We start from the raw sequence: 22204 nt of genomic DNA on the forward strand, positions 1-22204 counted from the left end.
GACTCAGCTGGATCATGACTTCTTCTGGAGGGAGTTCCCTGGCTGCCTGGACCCAGCTGATTTTCCTCCTACACCCCTCAGATAGCTGCGCCTCACTTTATGTCCCTATCGTCAGGTTTCTCCTTAGTACTTACTCCGTCTTTCTCTTGTGTTCGTCATCTTCCTCTCGCTAGACTATGAACTCCATGAAGGCAAGGCTTTTATTCTTCCTCATTATTGTCTATCACCTTTGTCACCAGTGACTAGCCACTGGAGAGTCTTCACAATGAATGAATGATGTAGGCATGATGATTGTCTCTCCCTCACCAGGCTGTCATGTTTATTTTTTGTAAAGTTTTATTTATTTGAGAGGCGAAGAGAGTGAGAGAGAGGTCTTCCCTCTGCTGGTTCACTCCCTAAATGGCTGCAGTAGCCAGAGCTGTGCTGATCTAAAGCCAGGAGCCCAGAGCCTCTTCCGGGTTTCCCACGTAGGTGCAAGGTCTAAGGACTTGGACCATCTTCCACTGCTTTCCCAGGCCATAGCAGAGAGCTGGATCGGAAGTACAGCAGCTAGGACTCAAACTAGTGCCCATATATGATGCCGGCACTGCTACATCACAATTCCGGCTCCCAAGCTGCCATTTTCATAAGGCCAGAGTCTCATTTTGTTCACTGTTGTTGTGCAGGCAAGAATTGCAGCAGCCTGACTTGCTTACAGACTTGGTTCTTGGCTACTGCCTGGGGGCGAGCAGGAGGATTGTCGTGATTCCCAGAACTGCTGAGGGGTTCGCTCTGCCTAGACCGTACAATGTGATTCACATCAAATACCCCCTTTCGTTCTGAGAGGCCAGAGTTTCAGCGTGCTAAGCAGAGCTTGCCTATGTGACCAGGCCCTGGTTCAACCCCGAGACACCAGGTATGTGGTGAGCGTCCCTGGTAGTCACCATTGCACCCGTGCTGTCATGATTCGTTGCTGGGCCAGTGATCAAGGGCATCCTGCACGACCCGGGAGAGAACTGTTGGAAGCTCGCACCTGGTTGCCTCTGGACTTAATGCTTTGTGCCTCTTCCCTGTTTTCCTCTTTGTATCCATGTGCTATGAGAAGAGTGTGGCAGTTCTGTGAGTCCTCCTAGCAAATCACCAGTCCTGGGGCTGATGTTTCAGATGCCAGCCAGAGTTGTATTCTTAGGTCCTATTTGGGATCAGAACTCAGGAAAATGCTCAACAAACATTGCCAGGATGAATGTGAGGACCAGGCTGCACACTAACCACCATTTGGACATGAAGCACTTGCCAGTCATTGGCATGTCACCCACCCCTCCCTAACCCAGGGGTCTTGGTATGGAGCTCCTGGCGCCCGTGAGCCAGATATCATTTGTGTGCATAGTTGCTAAGGGAGAAACTGTGCTGCCACTGTGGCAGTGCCCAGATCACACACCGGACTGATGCTCATCAGGATAATCCAACCATGGCAAACTGCAGAGAATGTAGGACAGAGGATGTGGTGTTTCGTATAAAGCTAAATTAGGTTTATTTAAAGGATGGGCTTTTATTTGGGGATTATTTCCAACAAGCGTTTTCACTGTTAAAATATTCTTTATTTTATAAAATCATGATGATTAAAGGTGGGCTGTATTTGCGGTGTGTTAATCTGCACTCCTGCCTTATGTGTGCTTATGGTTTTCAAACATTCTATGTTTTATGCAATGACACTGATTGCAGCTGATAGATATTTTAAATCTCCTTACTTGGAAAAATGAAAAATACAGAACTGATAACCTTATTTGAGATGTTCAGATTTTTCTTTTTAAGCGTATGATTGGTCTGTGAAATCCAGGGGCTGGAGAGTTAATTTGCAGTCAGTTAAGTAGATAGAAGCTTGGAGCCAAGAGTCAGAGAGACCTGGTGAGATTTCCGGTTCACTCATTGTCAGTGACAACTCGCAGCTATTTCATCATTCTGAGCTGAGCTCTGTTCTTTGCCCATCGGTGGGACTGCAAGTTTTCTCTCCCTAGAATGTTCAGGAGGGCGGTGAGGAATACATGGTGTTAATTCACTAAAGCATTTAGCACAGTACTTGACACATAACAGGTGGGCATTCTCTCATTGTTGGCGTCTGTATAGGGCTGTTCTGCAACCTCTGTCCTTCAGTCCACTCTTAGGGGTTTTCTACTTTTTGGGCTGAAGGTGCTATTTTTTGAAGGATGGGAGTAGGTCACACAGGGAGGGGAGATGAGGGCCACGTGGATAAAGCCTCTTGAAGCTCTCAGAACACCACTGAAAGACCTTGCTCGCTCTCTCACTGGCCATATTTTGACCTAATCACCCTTCAGAAAAGTGTAAGGGAAAGGAAGAAACATGTGGGAGGGATCCAACATGTGTTATGCCCATTTTACAGATGAAGAAAGTAAGACTTACAGAGCACAGGTGCCTCCCATGGGTCCCTTCGCTCATCACAAACTGCAAAGGGATCTGAACTCGGGGGTGCTTGGCGTTCAGAGGCTCATTCTCCACTCGTTCCCCAGCCCTTTCCCTCTTCCAGGAGACGCAAAGGACTGCACAGCATGCAGCTTTCGAACAAAAGCTTGGGCATGGGACCTGAGGTGGGTCCTTCCCGTGTTTGCCAGGACACACATGGTGACACAGGCTTCCTGACAAACGTGAGCACTGGCAGGTCCCCTGCCTCTCATAAACAGGCTGCTGCCACGCCTGCAACAAGAAGGCAACTTAGGCTACCTCCTGTGTACTTCTGTGCTTTGCTGTGGAGTGTGAAGCTGAGCTGGCAGGCCTCTCTCTTCTCTACTTTATGTATGATTCAAAAGAGAGCTTCGGCAGGGCCTGGCGTGTGCCATGCCACCCGGACCGTGCTGTCAAGTGCAGCCAGTGGGGGCTGGAATGCGTTTCTCTCCCCACTCACATGCAGGTCACCCAGTGGGGGCAGGAGAGGGATCATCCGGAGCAGGTTTCTATTTCCTTTGCAGTTTCTCTTTGCTGAGAAGAGCCCTAGCTCTGCTGGCCAGAGGGTCATGTGTGCTCTTAGTAGTCTGACCCTGCCGAGGCTGCAAGGAGGCAGCCACCAGACCAACTGACAGGCAGCCCTCGGGGTTCTGCCCTGGGCTGCACCTATCCAGGAATGCTCCTGAGCCCACAGAAGGCTCTGGCTAGAGACACAGCTGTTTCCTTCTGTACCACAGACCTTTTATTTATTTATTTTTTCAGTTGATGGCACAAGGGGGAGGAAAATTTCTGCTATTAGAGATTGACTTTTTGAGCCTTTGAGATGCTTACTTTAAAATAGAAGTGTCCAGGGAGCAGGCCTGCCATCAGTAGTTGCCAGCTATGAGCATGCAGTGAGTTCAGTGTACATCAAATGTCTTGGTTAAACTAGATATTAAAATACTCAAATTTGGAAATGATTTCTTGTACTTTTGTTTGTTTATTTGAAAGGCAGGGAATAGAGAGATACACAGTCAGACAAACAGGAAGATGTCCTTCCACTGATTCACTCCCCAAGTAACATGTACACCTGGGCCTTGGCTGGCATGAAGCCAGGAGCCTGGAACTCTGTGTACGTCTGCTGCATGGGTGACGGGGACCCATTTGAGCTGTCACATCCTGCTTCTCCGGGTGCCAGTGATCCAGAACCTGGACTCAGGAAAGGAGCCAAGAATTGAACCCAGACACTCTGGTATGATATGCAGGTGTTTAAAGCTGCATCTTAGCCACTGCACTGAACACCCACCCCTGCCTATTTAAGGTTTATTTATTTGAAAGTCAGAGTAACACAGAGAAAGAGGGAAGGCAGAGAGAGAGAGAGAGAGAGGAAGGGAGGGAAGGAGGGAGGGGTCTTCCATTCGTGGGTTCACGCCCCAGTTGGCCGCAATGGCCGGAGATGTGCCGATCTGAAACCAGGAGCCAGGAGCTTCTTGCAGGTCTCCCATGAGGGTACAGGGGCCCAAGGACCTGGGCCATCTTCTACTGCTTTCCCAGGCCCCAGCGGAGAGCTATACCGGAAGTGGAGCAGCCGGGTCTTGAACCAGTGCCCATATGGGATGCCGGCGCTTCAGGCCACGGCGTTAACCCTGCTGTGCCACAGCGCCACCCCCTCCCCACTTGTTTTTAAAAAATCTTTGTAGGGGCTGCCACTGTGACATAGAAGGTAAAGCCACTGCCTGCAGTGCCAGCATCCCATATGGGCCCCAGTTCGAGTCCTGGCTGCTCTATTTCTGATACAGCTCTCTACTATGGCCTAGGAAAGCAGAAGAAGATGGCCCATGTTCTTGGGCTCCTGCAACCATGTGGGAGACCTAGAAGAAGCTCGTGGCTTCAGATCAGCCCAACTCTGGTCATTGTAGCCACTTGGAAAGCAGACCAGCAGATAGAAGACCTCTCTCTCTCTTTCTCTCTCTCTCTCTCTCTCTCTGTCTCTGTAACTCTGCCTTTCAAATAAATAAATCAATCTTTTAAAAAAATCTTTCTAATAACTTGTTTAAGTACCACTCCTCCATGTACCACAAATCCTGTTTGATTAGGAGAGCACATGGAGGTGTTGAAAGGTCTAGGGACATCATAAGGCTGAGGGCCCCCACTTACAAACACCATCCACAGAGAACAAGGCTGAGGGGCAGTAGCTCGGAGGTCCAGTGCTGGACTGGAATGTACAGTGTGTGCCTGTGTGCAGGTGGGATTGAGAAACGTGCTGAACTGGCACAGGTGGGCAGGGGAGGAGCCAAGGGCAGGAGACAGCCTAGGAAGTTGGTTGTGTAAAGCTTCCATGGCGTGCCGGCCTCAGGCTCGTGGTTCCATCTGAGAAGGCCCAGATACTCCTGTGGCATCCTGCAGTACACATTTCCCCTCCTGGTAGATGGGTGACATCCAGTGTCACCGTACTCAGAAGTGACATTTCAAACCTAAACCTATATGATGCCAGAACTGGAGCTCTTCCCACTGCACATCTGCAGTTGAGTGCTGTCTGACTCAGAATCTGCTGCAGTCTGGTTCTGAGCTACTGGAATTAAGTGTGTGTGCAACACTTGCATTCTGAAGCTCAAGTGTTTTGCCTGTTGGGCCAGTGCCTGGCTGTGCTTTTGTGCTTTTGATCTATTGCTCAAGAAGCCTGCAGAAGGATGCCAAGTGGACCTGGATCTTGACCATGTCCTTTGAAACTGAACCTCTGCAGTAGCTTATGTAGGAGGAGTGGCAGAAACCCTAATGTGTTCTCCTTGAGCAGTGCTCAGCGTTTAGCTGGCACCTGAGACATCATCCATGTCCTCCCCATCCACAAGCACCCACGTCTTCATCCCCGTGAAGCACACCGGTTACCCATCTGCCCTGGACCTGGAGGTCCAGGCTGGAAAAACAGTGCGTGGACAGTATGCCCCAAATCGGAAGCTGGCCTTTCCATGCCAGCGTCAATGGTGGCCACTTCATGAGGAAAAGATACTTTGGAAACCAGGTCACCGAGGAAACTGCCTCTCACCGTACGGAGCCTGGGAAGTAAGAGGAAGCTGCTGCCTAATTGCATTGGTAATAGAATTCCGTAACTCATTCTGCCAGCACGAAGGTGCAGGGCCATCCCCATCCTTGCCACCACACGTTGCCTGTGTTTTCCTAGGAGAGACATCTGCACTCCAGTAGTGATTAAAGTGCCTCAGAAAGGCCCTTGCTATTAAGAGTTTGTGGTTTCAACTTAATAAAAGGTAGTACATTAAAATGGAATCCGTGTCATTATTGATAACGACAGACTGTGCTGTGGGCCAGGTGAAGCTTCTGGATACCCCAGCGATGCAAGGACAGGCGCCGGAAGCTACTGAGAAACTACTGTGTGTCAGTTTCTCTGCTTGACACCTGAGAGCTGTGCGGACATCTCATGCCTTTGAATACATCCAGCCGAACCTCTCTGATATATTAATATATTTAATCATCAGACTTTCAGTGTAAAGATTACAAAGGAGGCGGCCACTGGCTGGGGAATCGTTGCTGCAGTCTTCTGAATCAACTGCTACTGACTTAATGAGGTTGTGCTATTCATTATTATTATTATTGTTCCTGATAAAGAAAACAGAGTGGCTGCCCTCCTCACCCACCACCCTCAGTCCTTTTGCTTACTGGCAATGACAGTCTTTTCTCTTGCTCCATGGGAACTTTTAAAATTTTAACAAATGGACTCATTTTGACCTCGAGCTTCTAGAATTCTCAGATGGCCTGAAAGACAAGTGCTCAGCTACCTAGGTATGTGGACTAAAACAACTAAAACAGATGGCTTAGTGAGGAAAGTAAAACTGGGTGACATCTCCCCACCTACTCCTGAGCCATGCGTTCGTTTTTGGAAGCTGATCAAGGACTCAAGCTCCAGATCATTTAGCCACTCCAGATAATTTCTGTCTGGTGCCAGCTTGAGCCAGATCATTTCAAGGATCCATCAGAGTAATCTGAGGACCTGTGCTTTGGATAAAATACCTGATCTGCCCATAGAGGTTGGTGTGGCTCAGACACCTTCCTTTTGTCCACTTCTAGACAGATGCATGTTCCCATTTGAGACAGGCTAGTGGTTCAGGCTACACAGCCTTGCACATCCACAGCACACCAAGGAATCTGAACCAAAACGCACAGGTAACCAAAGAGCACACAGGGAGTGCCTGTCACACTTCCTGAACTCTTCCTCATGTTCTCAGTGACACAGGGTCACAGGTGCTCCTGCCCATGCTTGGAGAAGATGCTCAGGAAGGTACGTAACAGCTGGTCCACAGTCACTTCCTCACCTCCTCAGCAGGGGCGCACTTGGTGCTTAGAATCAGGTCGTCTTTGCACCATGCTCGCCCAGTCCCCACCCTCATTCTCCGAGCAAGAAGCAAAAGAAGGGGCTGGAGAGGTGGTTTTACTCACTGCTCTCAGGTAGACACCATAGAATTAAGCGCCTCATAGATGCTCAAGGCCTGCTGTTTGAAAGAAATTTAAGCAACTTCGAGGGGTGAGGTATCCAGGTGGAGCCACATGTGGGTGACCTGTGATATAGGCCACAGGTCTGCTGCACTGTGTGTGCCCCCTTTCCCTCCTTTAAGGCCCCTTTCTTGGGTGACAGCATCCAGGACACACCTCCCTGAATGGGAGTTTACCTCCCTGAGGGGCCTGCTCCTCCTCTGAGTTGGGGGGTAAGGGAGGACCCCCATTACCAGGTTGTCCCAGGGGGACAGGGGTGAGTTGGTGCCTGCTCACCTATCTCTGTGCAGTGCTTGGTCTCCGCCCTGGGCCGGGTGCTGAGTGACGCAGTCCCGCCCCGGGTCTGCACAGCTCTTCCCCGCAGGCCGCGGAGCTCTGCTTTCCTCCTGCAGCCACTCAGTCCTCTGCCACATGGCTGTTTTAAAAAGAGGCAGGCGCTGTAAGTACTCCCATTTGGCAGAGAAGCCAGCCAAGGCCTGGTGGGGTGGGGTGGCTCGCCAGTGCTTCCTTAGTGGCCAGGGGCAGAAACAGAATCTGAACCCCAGAGATGGGCCGGGGACATCTGTGTGCCTCTCTGAAACCTGTCTGCACCATGCCTTTGCTCTTGTCACTCGCAGACGCTTCCTCCCCCGCTGCCAGGGGTGTTTCTCTTCCCCATCCAACCACTTCTGCCTCCACCTTTTTTCCCCTGTGCAGGCAGCATCTGAAAGGCCCAGCCTGTTGGCCTTGTGCTCTGATAAGATCTGTCTGTGCTCCCTTTGTCTGCCCTGTACCTGCCTTCTCTGAATGGCCCTGTTAATTGCAATTGACTCTCATAGAAGGTGGATAGCAGTGCCACTTGACACCAGACGGATGCTCTGACTTTCCTACGCTGCCCCCAGCAGCAGGCTGGAGAGGCGGGGGGGGGGGGGGGGGGTTAGCGGCAAAATAGAGCACTTCTGATGCCAATAAAACATTAGAACCTGCGGCTTGTCTGTTTGGCAAGTCTCTCTCTCTCTCTCTGTCAGGAGGAGATGTCATCATTTCTAGAGATTCTCAGTAAAATCAGAAATCATTAGGAAATTCCATAGCTGTGGCTCCTATGAAGACACAGTGTTTTTCCTTCCGCTTCCAAACTTGAGTTCTAAGTGCCACAGGGCGTGGCTTGGCTGGGCTTCATGAGGCTGAAGTCTCCTCCACATCTGATGACAACTAGGGTGGCATCTGATGGGTATCTGATGACAACTAGGGTGGCGGGGACCTTGGAGGAAGACATTGGGGGTCATCGTCTGTTTGCTTTTTAAATTGGGCTTGCTCGGACAGGTACTTGGCACAGTATTCGCAATCTTAGTGGAGATGCTTTCACCCCATATTGGAATGCCTGGGTTTAGATCCTGGCTCTGCTTCTGATCCAGCTTCTTGCTGACATGTACCCTGGGAGGCAGCAGGGGATGGCTTAATTACTTGGATTTTTGCCACTCACATTGGAGACCCAAATGGGTTTCCCAGCTCCTAGCTTTTACCTGGCTCAGCCATGTCTATTGAGGGCATTTGGGGAGTGAACCAGAGAATCAAAGATTTGTCTCTGTCTTCCCACTGTTGTGCCTGTAACATAAACAGAAATAAATAGATGAAACATAAATAAACATAAATAAATAAAATACATAAACCTGCGACTGTCTGGACAGGAGAATGACACAGCAAAGCTGGCTTGCTTTCAGTGAGGAACTCGAGCTAAAAAGACAAAGTATTAATATTGAGAAAAGTGGATCTTAACAAGTCTAAGGAGGAAGGTAGAAAAGCACCTCTGATGTTTAAAATGTGTGCTCCTCACTCAAGTAGTAAATGTCTGGTTTTAGTGCCTACAGAGTTTTTTTTTTTTTTTTTTTTTTTTTTAATAAGATCATTGAAGGAAGGCTTCATATAAAAGTCCAGAAGTCTGACTTCCCTTGAAATTTTGCATCACCACCAAGTCCGTAGCACTGGGCTAGAGTTCTAACATCCAGAACTAGCAGGCAGGCGCAGGACAAGACCAGGGCTGTCCCCTGAGACAGTGGGCTGCACAACTCCTCTGAGCCGAGCATCCATTTTCTCACCTGTGAAATGGAGCTGTTGGGTGGGATACACTGGAGAGGGCTGAGTCCTTTTGTAGCTGCTCAGAAAAAGACCAGAGTCTGCGTTTAATTTGTAACCTCCCCTGCACCCCTCTGCCCAGTGCAAGCCGCATGTGCACACACACACACACACACACAGAGCACAGCGGTAAAATGCATGAAATATAGGAATCCCAGAAAGGGTTGGGGGGCGGGGGAGGTGGGCGGTTGTGAACAGGTTCTTGCTCCCCAAACCATCCTTTTCCTTGGATTTCTGAGTAACCCCTGTGGAGAACAAAGCCTTGCGCACTGTGAGGATTTTTTTTTTTTGCAGGTCTAAGTTTTCCTCCAAAGGTTTGCCTACCAGGAACAGGCTGAGGAGCCCCCCCCCCGCACGTTCAGAACTGAATGCAAATATGACAATAGCACCCATCCGGGGTAGGAAAAGGCCCATTTTTAATTAGAAGCCTGGAAAGGACACCCCCTTTAATTGCTGTGCTTGTAGTGTCGGGACTATCAATATCAGAGGCTCTTTCATTAATAAACTGGCAAGTCAGAAAGCCGCAGGAGCAGGAGCCCCTCCCCCAGCCCTCGCCTACCACAAGCTCTACTTAATCAAAGGCAGGCTCAATCAAACAGGGAAAGAGCATGTAAATCAGCCGCATGCGTTCCGTTGGCCCCACACAGGTGGAATGCAGGCAGACATGAAAGGGGGCCTTCATCCCCTCCCCGCAGACGTCCGGGCTGGCAGTGAACCCAAGCAAGAGGTAGTTAAACGGCCCCGCAGATTGTGAGCGACTCAGGGAATGCCTGGGTTTATGTATGGATTAACACAGTGATAGACCCTGAGTAGCAAAAGACGAAGACTAATTACCTGACAGAGCTCCCCTCCACTCGCCTGGGTCATTGAAATTAATTTCTGCTTTCAGGCTTGGCAGAAAGCAGCTGCAGAATCTCAGTTCAATACTCAAATTAACGGGGAGCCGAAATTATTTCTCTGCACAGGCGGTGTTAGAGCGGTGGGTTACGCGATAGGTCTTGATCGCAGACACCAGAGAAAGGATTACTCCTCCCTTTTCATCAAGACTCTTAAGTCCTTGGAAAGTGCAAAGGAGTGGTGGAGGGGCGAGGAAAAACAACAGCCGTTTACTGGAGAGTTCACAGTTAATTCCCTAGTAAATCGGGCATGGCATACCATGTAGGAGACCTGCTACTCTCGGAATAATTGACAATTTCTCTCCGCTTAACCAGAAAGAAAAATGCATTAAATATGTGGTCTTTTTATGAACCCCTGAATCAAAAGTCCTGATTAAGAGACAATTTGTGGATATCTATTCTGCAGTATCTCCTGTTGTCAAGAAGGGAGTGACCTCTTTCAAGGTTAAGGAAATGGGTGGGGAAGAAGAAAGAGCTGTGGAGGGTTGAGGGAGGGGATAGGAGTCAGGCGTGGGATTTGAACCCAGGGCTTCTATCTCTGAGTTTAGCTTTGTGTCCCTTCATGTTGACTCTCTTAGGTGCTCAAATCCCCTCTAATTGTTCCTTCCTCTTTGACCTCAGTCAATCTGTTGATTTGTTGAGCCCCATTATGTGTGTGGCTGGTTCCACTCAGTGCTGCTCAGACCCACGGTTCTCACCCTCTTTGTATCCAGGATGCCCCCACCACCAGGATACGCTAAGTCCCCACGTCCATGCAGCTCCCGCCTCGGCCAGTGATTGCTGTGTTTCTGCTGACCTCTGAGTCCACACTCAAGATGCCCCCACAGAGGCGCACTCAGCACAGACGAAGGAAAATCACCTCTTTCCCAGACTTTTAGCATTGGGTAGAACCAAATTTTGGAATCCTGTTCTCTGGGTTCACACTATGACACCTGTGCTTGCAGGTGTGAAGACCCTGGGATTTTCTCTTGTCATCGTCCCCAGTACCTGATACATGATGGATCTGATTGAATCAGTTACTGGAGGTGAAAGACTTAAAAAGTCAGTGTCAGTGCTACTGTTAGCCATGCCACTGTTAACTGGAGCCCAGTAACCCCAGGGGTAGTCTTCTTCATGTGTGCCTAAAATCACAGAGAAGCTCCGGTGCAGTGCAGCCATCCAGACCAAGAAGACCCAAACCTAGTGACACTTAAAATGGTCATGGTACTACTTGCCACTTTAATGTCCAAGAAGTCAAAGGAAGCCACACGTTCTTAGAAAAGACCAATAGTCATCATTGAACAAATATGTGCATTTGATATTAGGAACACAAGGGTACTTCAAAAAGTTCATGGAAAATGGATTTAAGAGATATTTATTTTGGTAGAAAATACTTTGAAATCTGGAAAAAATGAAGAGTCTGTGGGAATTTCATAGAAAATAGATCCTAAAGAAAAACTTGGCATAAAAATAAAAAAGTGTTTCGGACCAACATCAACTTACCTTTCAGTTTCATTTTCTGTCAGCTTTTTGAATTGCTCTTGTATTCACCTAACAAGAGAAAATCAGCCTTGACAAGGACTTATAAATCATGACACTGAGACTGCAGGAGGATGTGTGACCGGCTAGTTGAAGGCAGTACCAGGACTCGAACCCCTGTCTTTGTTTCCAAGCCCACAAGGTGTGCTGCCGAGTCACCCATGAGTAGCAATTAGGCCCTTTCTAACATGTCCAGCTTTAAACCTGTGACCTCGAGGCAAATGACTTCCACATCTCATTACCACTCCCCTGAGCCACCCAGCCTCCAGTCGGATGAGGAGGTTAATCAGCCACGCACTGAATCTGCTTATAAGGCTGTTTCCTGTACGATTTTTATATCTTGGCTCCTAATAATGGTCCCATTATAAATGATTGTCTCACTATGATATACTGGTTCCTTGCCTTCTAGGAACTGATTTAAAAGGAAGCTCTGGACTTCTTGTGCCTGTAGAGTTTATTCATATTGCTTTTTGCTTGCTCAGCAGCTCAAGTGGTATGGAGGACAGCTCCCCTCCAAAAAAAAAAAAAATATTTTCTTCCCAGCATGAGACAGTTGCCATAATTAGTAACCTCCAGTTCACTTGATGTCTTGATAATCTTTAAGGGCAAAAATCATGGCTCCTCCCATTCCCCTCCCCAGCCCCAAGCTTCTGATCAGGCAGGTAGTACAGTTGGGGCAATGCTCACCCCTGGGTGTGTCACCTTCCTCCTCTATGCAACTAAAACATTTCCATCATTTCTAGGATGATTTAGGAGAGCAGGTCATGGGTGTGTAGAGCATAAGGCAGTGTATTCCCAACCAAAAACCCGAGTGTGTTTATTCAGCAAGTGTTTATTTAGTCCCTACAATATACTGCCAAGTACGACAGGACAGAATACATGAGAATAGGACACATCCAGAAAATCTGGAATGCATGTTAGGAATATAGATAAGAAATATAAAGGAAAATTGCACTTGGTGGAATCCTTTATGCTAGTTATGAATATATGGATGAGTTTTGGTCTGATTCCTCCATGAGTATAAAATAAAGGAAGAACTCTACCCGTATCTCTGCCTTTCAAATAAAATGAAAATACGTAAGAGAAATAAATACAATCAAGGAAACCATTATAGAGTGCTTTGATTCCTGCAAAGTTAAAAGGAACAGTTGAAGTTCTTTAAATTCTTCAAACCTCAAGCAATATCCATTCCAGGCCCAGTGCCATGCTTGCTGCTGTTAGAACACATCAAGCTATTGCCTACTCCGGGGTCTAGCATATGTGGTTTCCTCTCCTTCTATCGTCATCTTCAGACCCTGGTGGAGCTGCCTCCTCCTTTCCTGTTTGCTCTCAGTGTCAGTGCCCCCTCCCCTAAAGAGCTCATCTTGACTGTCTAAATTAGTTTCCTTTTGCTCCTGGAACATGCCCATGGCTTCTAAACATGAATAAGTTCCTTTTACTCTTCTGGAGGCCAGAATTCCAAATGGATCTGTCTCCCTGAGCTGCAATTAGGGTGTTGGCAGGGCTGTGTTGATTCTGGATGCCGAGGGGAGAATCTCTTCCCCTTGACTTTTCTATCTCCTACAGGCCACCTGCCTTCCTTGACCCCTGCCTTCCATCTTAAAAGCCATCCCTCTTTGAGTCTGCCCCACCTGTCTCATTTTTCCATCTATCTTAGGACCTTTGTGATTCCATGGTGCATGCTTGGGAAGTTGAGTGTAGTGTCCCTGTCTCAAAAACTCTCACATCATGCTGCCAAGTTCCCATGGTCATGCCATGTCACTGAGTGCCAGCTTTCAGGATTGGGGACATGGAAATGATTTGGTGCCATTGTCCTACTTATTGTGCTGCGTCATCCAGAGGAAGGGATGACCCCACATTCTCCCTCTCAGCCCTCCCTTCCTTCACCTTGTTAAGCCCATCTCAACTTAGGTACTTTATATTTTATTTTGGAAGTGGTAGGTTTTGTCTGCTTCTGGAACAAGAAATGAGCTCTCTGAAGGCGTGAGACCATGCCCAGTATCTTCTTCCTTTTATCTCTACACAGCTCAAGCTCACTCTGTCAGTCAGGTTGTCTTCGTTGTAGAGGAAAGAAATCTCAATTCACTGAAGTGGAAAAGATGGTGAGGACAAGGGCGACATTGCCTTGTAAGTGAAAGCTCTTGGGTGTAACAGGCTCATGCTTGGCTGGACCCCGGTGTACTGAAGATGGCATTGACTGTGGACCCCCTTTCCTTGATGATAGCAAAGCCATGAAACCTTAAAGTCACAATCTGGAGCTGACTATCCTTGGTCCGATTGGCCTGCACCCCCAAATCTACCTTTGAAAGTAATTGAATCAGCCTAAGCCACTTGCTGTGTGAGGTGCCGAGACATGCATTGGGACTGCAGGAACAGCTCTTTGCCAAAGATATCCAAGTGCTTGGCCAGGAGGGGAATGAATGCTAGTCAGGCACAAGTGATGGATGAGGACTAACGGCACATTAACCTCTGGCTATATCCTTTCCATCTTGGAGACTGCCTGGTTACTCTGATTGTTTCTGTCTTTCTACACAATCACATCATTATACACATTAGCACATGGCTCTATGAGAATGACCCTGAATCCCTTTTGAATCTTTTAGAGAAGGGAATGGGTTTCTCTGTCGTGCTAGGTTCCATGCATGGCTTCATCTGTATTTTTACTGGTCTTTACTACCACTGTGCTGTGGGGGTGGGCATCTTTCTACCATTGTATAAAATAATGGCTCTGTTTCCTGAGTGCATACTAAGTGCAGACATCAAACTAAAGCCCTTAGACTTCCATCTGCCTTATTCCCCAAATCAAACCTAGGGGTTACTTAGAATCTCCTGATTGGTGAGTGCAAGTGCAGAATTTCAACCTTGTCTAACTGGACCCCAGGCAGAAGTTTCTAAAACACACTATGAGTTTTTTGACTAAGGCTGTTCCCTTTGAACAGTGTATTTCTGCCTTGGGAATCTCAGCTCATTTGCCCTCCAAATCTGAAGAGCTAGAGGATTTGATTGCTGTTTTTCTAAAAGGCAACATCAGTAATCTCTTTAGCAGAAATTTTATACAAATGGCAAGCTTTTGTCTTTAATTTACTTTAGCCTAGTCTTTTCCATTATTCAGTTGTCTTATTGAACATTCCTATCTGTACCCCATGTTTATTACTCACCCAGAACAAGCGAGTGCCACCTTGGGGAAGATGAAATCAGAGAGAAAATGAGCCAAATAAGAATTATGTTGAAAGATAACTGAATATGGGGGCTAGTACTGTGGCATAGCAGGTAAGGCCACTGCCTGCAGTGTCAGCATCTCATTTGGGCCCCAGTTTGAGTCCTGGCTGCTCCACTTCCAATCCAGCTCTCTGATATAGCCTGGGAAGGCAGTAGAAAATGGCCCAAGTCCTTGGGACCCTGCACCCACATGGGAGACCCAGAGGAAGCTCCTGGCTTCGGATCAGCATAACTCCGGCCATTGCAGCCAATTGTGGAGTGAAACAGCGGATGGAAAACCTCTCTCTCTCTCTCTCTCTCTTTCTCTTTCTCTCTTTCTCTGCCTCTCCTCTCTGTAACTGACTTTCAAATAAATAAATAAATCTTTAAAAAAAAAAAGATGACTGAATAAATTACCACCTTGCAGAAGTTCTGTGAGAAAAGGCTATTTCTTTAGGGCCTCAAAGCACCTTTTCTCCTCTCTAATTCATGCATATCCTATACAGTGGCCCGTGGTGACAGAGAGCCAGTTTCTGTACTGCACAGGGCCATCTGAGAACGTGATGTCTGTATCATATGGAAGCCTGTGGTGTGGCTGCGTCCTTCTTCTGCAGTCAGTCAGTTGCCTTGAACTTGCTACTTTTTCATCACATCATGGACTGCTCTGGAATACCTGTGTCACTGATCACTAGGGGATCTTGTTAGTGAGAGATGGAATATACACAGAGACAATAGCCGTTTTGTACTGGGCAAAAAACTAACCCACAGTTAAACGGTAGCCACTGGAGCATTCCACCCAGAAAGGTCAGGACTTTGGTCACTTAAGCCAGCTTCCCTAAGTTTTGTGCCAGCCTTCAACTCAGGATCATGCAGACAAAGCTAAGTATGCTCCCCAAAGTAATCAGGCAGGGTGCCTACTTTAGGTAGACTGCTCTTGCTTCCCTGTGCAGACAGCTTCCAGTCAGAGCGTGCTGCATGTCTTCCCTTGTTTTCGCTTTGAGTGTTTCTGCCTCCCCTGCCTGTCTTTGAGTCTCTGCAGGTACGAGTGATGGTAGCTGGCTGACTGCCTATAGCAAGTTCTGCATACATGGCCTTCACTCGTTCTCTCTCATTTGGGTGGCCTTTTTTTTTTTTTTTTAATTTTTTACATTAGCTTTTCCCTGAGCTCATTTGCCGTCCCCACAGGACCCTTCTCCTGTATATCAACACATGCTATGACATTGATCCTTCCCACCTCTTAGTTTTCTTTTACTTTCTCTTCTGCCCAGCACTTACAGCTCTGCCCACTTTTGGCCTATGTTAAAATAATTTGTTACTGTAACTGCAGCTTTATATGTTGAGTATCTGCTGTTCAGGTTGGGTTCATTCATCAGCTCATTTAATCTGTAGGAAAACCACACAAATACACTCAAAGCCCGGATTTCACGGGTCTGGTTAATGGGCATTTGGAGGAATTAAATGACCTTGGCTTCCCAAGATGATAAGTCATAACAGTAGAGACAGGATCCAAACTCGGATCTGTGGTTGAACCTAAAACCCTGGCTGACATTTTGAGCCACTGCTTTAATCTATCATTCCTTCGAGGAAGGTACTATTGTAGTTAGACCTGTATATCCTTCATGGGAGCTTGAGGCTAGTGGAATTCTGAAATGTCTGAGCAGAGTGGGAAGAGAGAAGAGGAGGAAGAAAAGCAGAAAGGATGAGTCCAGATTAAGAAAAAAACTCAAGTTGGCATAAAAAAGGATCCCATTTTTCATTTTAATAGATTAGTACATAGGGCAGCCATGGTATTTCTCTCATTTCTGTAGGACATACTGTGAAGGTGAAAATGTATGTGTATCTGGTTACCATTCTCTCTGCCTGTCAATCAGAGAAGCATGCACACGTCTGTAAATCCCCTCTTTAAGTCTGCACAATGGAAGAACCAGCCATGTTCTAAATGAACACAGATTCAGTTTTGTCTACTGTGAGAAATCGCTGTGCTAGTGTCCTGCTTTCCACGGCCATCCACCACGATGTTGGCTTCTTCATGAAGTGTTCACCAGATACCTGTGACTCAGCCCAAATCTATAGCCTTGGCCATATGAATCCAGGACACTGTGCAAATGCATTTTTCATGTATAGGTTGTTCACTCTGGTCTTTGAGATTGTGTAATTAGCATATGTTGTCATAGTGATGTATTTATTATAATGGAGGTGTTCTCAGGAAACCAGATTTAATAGTTTTAAATCAGAGGCCAACATGGACTTTTAGGGATTCCATTCACAGTAAATTTTATGCATGGTGAAAGGTTATGGAATGGGTTTCCATGCCACGTCTCCCCTGTCCCACAAATCTCAGTTGGTCTACAAAAGTTCCACTGTAGATCTATGCGAGCCAGGCACCCTGATGTAGACAGAAAATTTCAGAGTTTATACTGTCACCTACACAGTCTGCCTTCCATGGCAAATAGAGTGGGAAAAAGATGGCTTGGCTGTTGGGCTTATATCCTAAACCCTTACAGCAACATGGTTCTTAACAGAGGGTCTGTTAAGCCTTGGACTGACAGGAAATTGGCTTTTTTTGTGTTCGATTGATAGCTTGTTAACTGCTGAAGCCATTGCCCATCTGTTCAACTATCAGGCTCAGGAGGAGGTTGGACACCAACCCAAGGCCCACATATTTGTTGTTCCTCAGTTGCTATCAGGAGCCCACAAAGGTTTCTTGTATTTTAAGCATCAACATGGTATGAATGTACACAAGGTTTACTTAATCTGTCCTATTTCGTGTGTGTGTGTGTGTGTGTGTTCGTGTCCCCAGAATACTTAAATAGCAAAGGCAAATGAGATAACCCCAAGGTGCCAAAAGTCTGCAGTTCCTTTGTGTCTACAGAAAAGACGTTAACGATTGAATTAGACTCTTAAATATCTGTGGGTGTCAGGCTGAATACAACAGCTATTCAGTGTTGTACTCTGGCAGCAGAACAAGTCCCCTGGAGGTGGAAGCTATGCAGGTCCCTGGAAGTGTGAGCAGATTGTTAAAACTGTATCAAGGATTGGCTGGAATGATGCCAGATTTCACTCTTGGTGCTCACCCAAGTTCTAGAGGTAAACTCTTGCCTTTACCTGTTCTGTACTCAAAGGTTCTTTCTTTTACAAAGAACATCGGTGCTTCTACTTCCAGAGATTCATCTTCAGGCTGTGTCCCGTGTCTCCCTTCTCGCACAGTGTGATGATAAGCATCAATGCATGGAAGAGGAATGTAGCCACAGCATCTTAAGCTCCTGATGAAAAACTTCTTCAGTGTGAAAGAGCTTATGTTGCGGAATCAGTTGCAGCTGAGTGCCAATCTGAATTCTACCAAAATAATTGGTTGGATTTGTGACTTACTCTGAGTTTTGTCACTTGTAGAATGAGGAATATTGTTAGCTGCTTGCATGTGGAGTTAGATATAGCAAAAATAAAGTGTCTGGCAGAATGGCAGGCACAGAGATGATCACTATTATCAACTACATTATTACAATGATTATTTTTACATTGATCTGGTAAGAGGAATGTATTAGTGGCATTTCTGAACTACTTTAAACAAAGTACAAGTCCTCATAATAAGCTATATGTCTATAAGGCAGGGTGAGGAGAAGGTGAAGTGATGTGAACAAACAGAAAATCTGTGAAGATGCCTACAGAGGGAGGAGCAGAAAATCAGAGATGTGCGGATTTATTTAAGGTCACTGCCAGTTTTGGAAACCCCAAAGTATTGCAAAAATTCTTTTTTTAAAATAAGATTATTTATTTGAAAGGCACCATGATACATACATACTCACACACACCCACACCCACACACACACACACCACACACACACACACACACACACACAGAGATCAGTGTACTAGTTCAATTCCCAAATGGCCTTGACAACTGGACTGGGTCAGACAGAAACCAGGTACTTGGACCATGTTTCATTGCTTTCCAGGAGCATTAGCAGGGAACTGAATTAGAAGTGGAGCATTGGCGTCTTAAATGGACACTCAAATAAGAGGTGCAGACGTTGCAGGTGGCTTAGCCTATTATGCCACAACGCTGGCCCCAAAAAACTTATTTTGAAGTCTTGTCTTTGCTGTTTTAAGAAAAGCACATTGCATTACTCACCAGTGTAGAGAAACTCTCAGAGGCCCAACTGGTGGTACAGGAGGAGCCCAAGACATGGAGTCCAAAAGTTCATGTTGTCTTCAAGCCTGCACAGAGCTGTGCTTGGAAAGAGCTTCCTAACTCTTCTAGTGGCCAGGATCCTTATTGTAACTGAAGTTAGTATACTGATGTGATAATAATGAGCTGTGCATCTCTTTGTAAAAATGTGCAACTATGGGGCTAGCACTATGGTGCAGCAGGTTAAAGCCCTGGCTTGAAACGCCAGCATCCCATATGGGTGCCGGTTCTAGTCCCAGCTGCTCCTCTTCCAATCCAGCTCTCTGCTATGGCCAAGAATAGCAGTAGAAGATGGATCAAGTCCTTGGGCCCCTGCACCCATGTGGGAGACCTGGACGAAGCCCCTGGCTCCTGGCTTTGGATTGGTGCAGCTCTGGCCATTGTGGCCATCTGGGAAGTGAACCAGCGGATGCAAGACCTCTCTCTCTGTCTCTACTTCTCTTTATAACTCTTTCAAATAAATAAAATAAATATTTAAAAAATATGCAACTATCATAAAGTTACCACTGTTACCATTGTTCACTCATACCAGCAATGTTTATCAAGCACCTACTAAGTGCTAGGTCTTGTTTTAAATGTTAGTGATACAGCAGTCAACAAAACAGTAGATGCCTCTGCCCTCATGGTCTCTATATTCTGGTAAAGGTGGCAGCAACTAAATAGGTGAGAGATAAACTCAATAGATTATTATGTCTTCGTGGTATAAATAGTACTTTTAGATGAGCAATTGTTTATTTTATCCATCTTTCTATTTTCCTACCATTTACTTATATATTCATCTATACCTCTCTCTATGCATATATACTTGTACACGTGTGCACATATATTGAAAATATTTGGTTTTGGCCTGTGAATATGTTAACCTTTCGTACCCACATCTTGAATAAATTATTTGATTTGACATTGTGATAAAACTTAATTTTGCTGTTGTCCTGATATTAGGAATTAGACTAATGTGTTTAAAATTGGGTTCAAAGATCCCCTGGTTGTTGAGTTATATTCCTCTATGTGTATGTGTGTGTGTATTTATCTCAGTGATACCCCAGAAAAAATTATTCAGACAAGCACAACTCATTTATGTGATCACCTTACAAATTAGGTATCCACACATCAGAATGTAGATGTTTGCATTTTGTGTTGCTTGTTATATTGCCATAACTCTGTGGCTTTCCCCACATCTAATACAACCTTGTCAGGGATCCTTGTCAGTGAATTTTCCCATTTGATGGACAAGAAAACTGAGACTGAAGCAGATCTCCAGTGATTTGTCTGGGCTGCGCATTTACTGGTCCGAGAGTTGAACTCAGGTCTCATTCCATTCATGCTCTGTTCCCCCTCCCAGCTTCTCCCAGCTTTTCAGAGTGATGGGACATGAGCACTAAATTTGATTTGATTACTCTGATAAAGCAGCTTATAAAATGCTACAGAGCAGTGCCTTTCCTTTCTGAGAAGTTGATAGAATAAAATTGGCTTGATCTCCTCAGCCTGCATCTTGAGGGAACAAGTAAATTAAACAAGTAATTATATCCATAATGTTTTTAGAAGTTAGAAGATTTAAATATGTGAATCTCATCTGAGTGTACAGCCTTTTGTCTGCGGTGTTTCCTGCCAAAAGATCGCTTGACAGGAAATAAACATTAAAATAATCTTTAATCCCTTGTCTGGTCTATTACCATTAACAATTGATGCACTTTAATTTTGTGGGATTTTAACTACAAAATGGAACGGCTAAGTAGTGATAATTGGGTTTGGAATTATACGGTCATTTATATCAACAAAGATGCAAGAGGCTGGAAGGGAGGGTGATTAATTATTTACTATTTCCTGGCTGTGGTCCCTATTACAGAATTTTCTGATATGTTCTGCTGTGAACAGTTACACTAAATGAAAGTAAACAAATCTGTGATTTGAGGCCGTATTTAGAAGTGAGACTGTTGAGATGATGTGGACTTGATTTTCCTAGACTCTGGCCTGTGTGTGTTCCTTTTCTCATAGTCCCACCAGTTTTGTTTCTGAATGTGGTTATCTGTGTGCATCTTACACTCCAAAATGCACTGCCCAGGGAAAGCACTTGGATTTTCAGGGAAAAAGCAAACTGAAAAAAACAAAACAAAACAAAAAACCATTGAGTCAGATCTCAGTTCAAAGCCAAACACATGCTTGGAGTAGGGGTGTAGTTTGTTCTTCCCTCTGTCTGGTTTACTTTATTACAGTGTGGCGTGGGGGAGGAGCAAAGTTACTATGTCAACATGAGAAAAAAATTTGGCTCCGCTGTTTCTCCTTAGTTTGTGTGTGTCTGTGTGCTGGTGTGTGTGTTCTGTGTGTGTTCAAGGCAGCACCACTGCTCTGTGTCTCAGCCTCCCCATCGTTCCTCAAAAGCACAGGGCAGCGTCTGAGATGTCGCCGTGGGGTTGCCCTTGCCAATGCCCGTTCCCTATCTCTGTCTCCTCTTGGGGCTGCTGTTCACATCCCCGGATATCTTCCTGGCTGTCCTTACAAACGGCTCCTTCCAAAGCTGGGAGTGAACATTCTCGGGTAGATTTTCTGACACAGGAAGGTGGATGGTGCTTCCTGTGACGGACTTCCTGGGGAATAGGAGGGCTTTTAGGGATAGGGTACAGATAGTAAGCCAGCCCAGAGTCTCTGAGAGTCATGGCCTCTGGTCTGCCCCAGACTCTGGAGGGTCAGGACTTCCTGGGGAATAGGAGGGCTTTTAGGGATAGGGTACAGATAGTAAGCCAGCCCGGAGTCTCTGAGAGTCATGGCCTCTGGTCTGCCCCAGACTCTGGAGGGTCAGGACTTCCTGGGGAATAGGAGGGCTTTTAGGGATAGGGTACAGATAGTAAGCCAGCCTGGAGTCTCTGAGAGTCATGGCCTCTGGTCTGCCCCAGACTCTGGAGGGTCAGGACTTCCTGGGGAATAGGAGGGCTTTTAGGGATAGGGTACAGATAGTAAGCCAGCCCGGAGTCTCTGAGAGTCATGGCCTCTGGTCTGCCCCAGACTCTGGAGGGTCAGGACTTCCTGGGGAATAGGAGGGCTTTTAGGGATAGGGTACAGATAGTAAGCCAGCCCAGAGTCTCTGAGAGTCATGGCCTCTGGTCTGCCCCAGACTCTGGAGGGTCAGGACTTCCTGGGGAATAGGAGGGCTTTTAGGGATAGGGTACAGATAGTAAGCCAGCCCGGAGTCTCTGAGAGTCATGGCCTCTGGTCTGCCCCAGACTCTGGAGGGTCAGGACTTCCTGGGGAATAGGAGGGCTTTTAGGGATAGGGTACAGATAGTAAGCCAGCCCGGAGTCTCTGAGAGTCATGGCCTCTGGTCTGCCCCAGACTCTGGAGGGTCAGGACTTCCTGGGGAATAGGAGGGCTTTTAGGGATA

General features: G+C 46.5%; 1 protein-coding gene across 4 annotated transcripts in view; it reads left to right on the forward strand.

Moving 5' to 3' along the window:
* The window catches only part of WWOX (WW domain containing oxidoreductase), a 1022922-nt gene that overhangs the window by 515630 nt on the left and 485088 nt on the right, over window positions 1–22204 (forward strand). For 2 of the 4 annotated variants that reach the window (XM_051847312.2, XM_070062787.1), the window contains one exon: window positions 1–22204. This exon is cut by the window's right edge and continues 51289 nt beyond it. The exons of the other annotated variants lie outside the window; for them this stretch is intronic. In XM_051847312.2, coding sequence (XP_051703272.2) covers window positions 1–18 — 18 coding nt within the window. In that variant the 3' untranslated portion in view covers window positions 19–22204. 4 annotated transcript variants of the gene reach the window in all.

This window comes from Oryctolagus cuniculus, chromosome 18 (genome assembly GCF_964237555.1).
Source record: "Oryctolagus cuniculus chromosome 18, mOryCun1.1, whole genome shotgun sequence".
Taxonomy (NCBI): Eukaryota; Metazoa; Chordata; class Mammalia; order Lagomorpha; family Leporidae; genus Oryctolagus; species Oryctolagus cuniculus.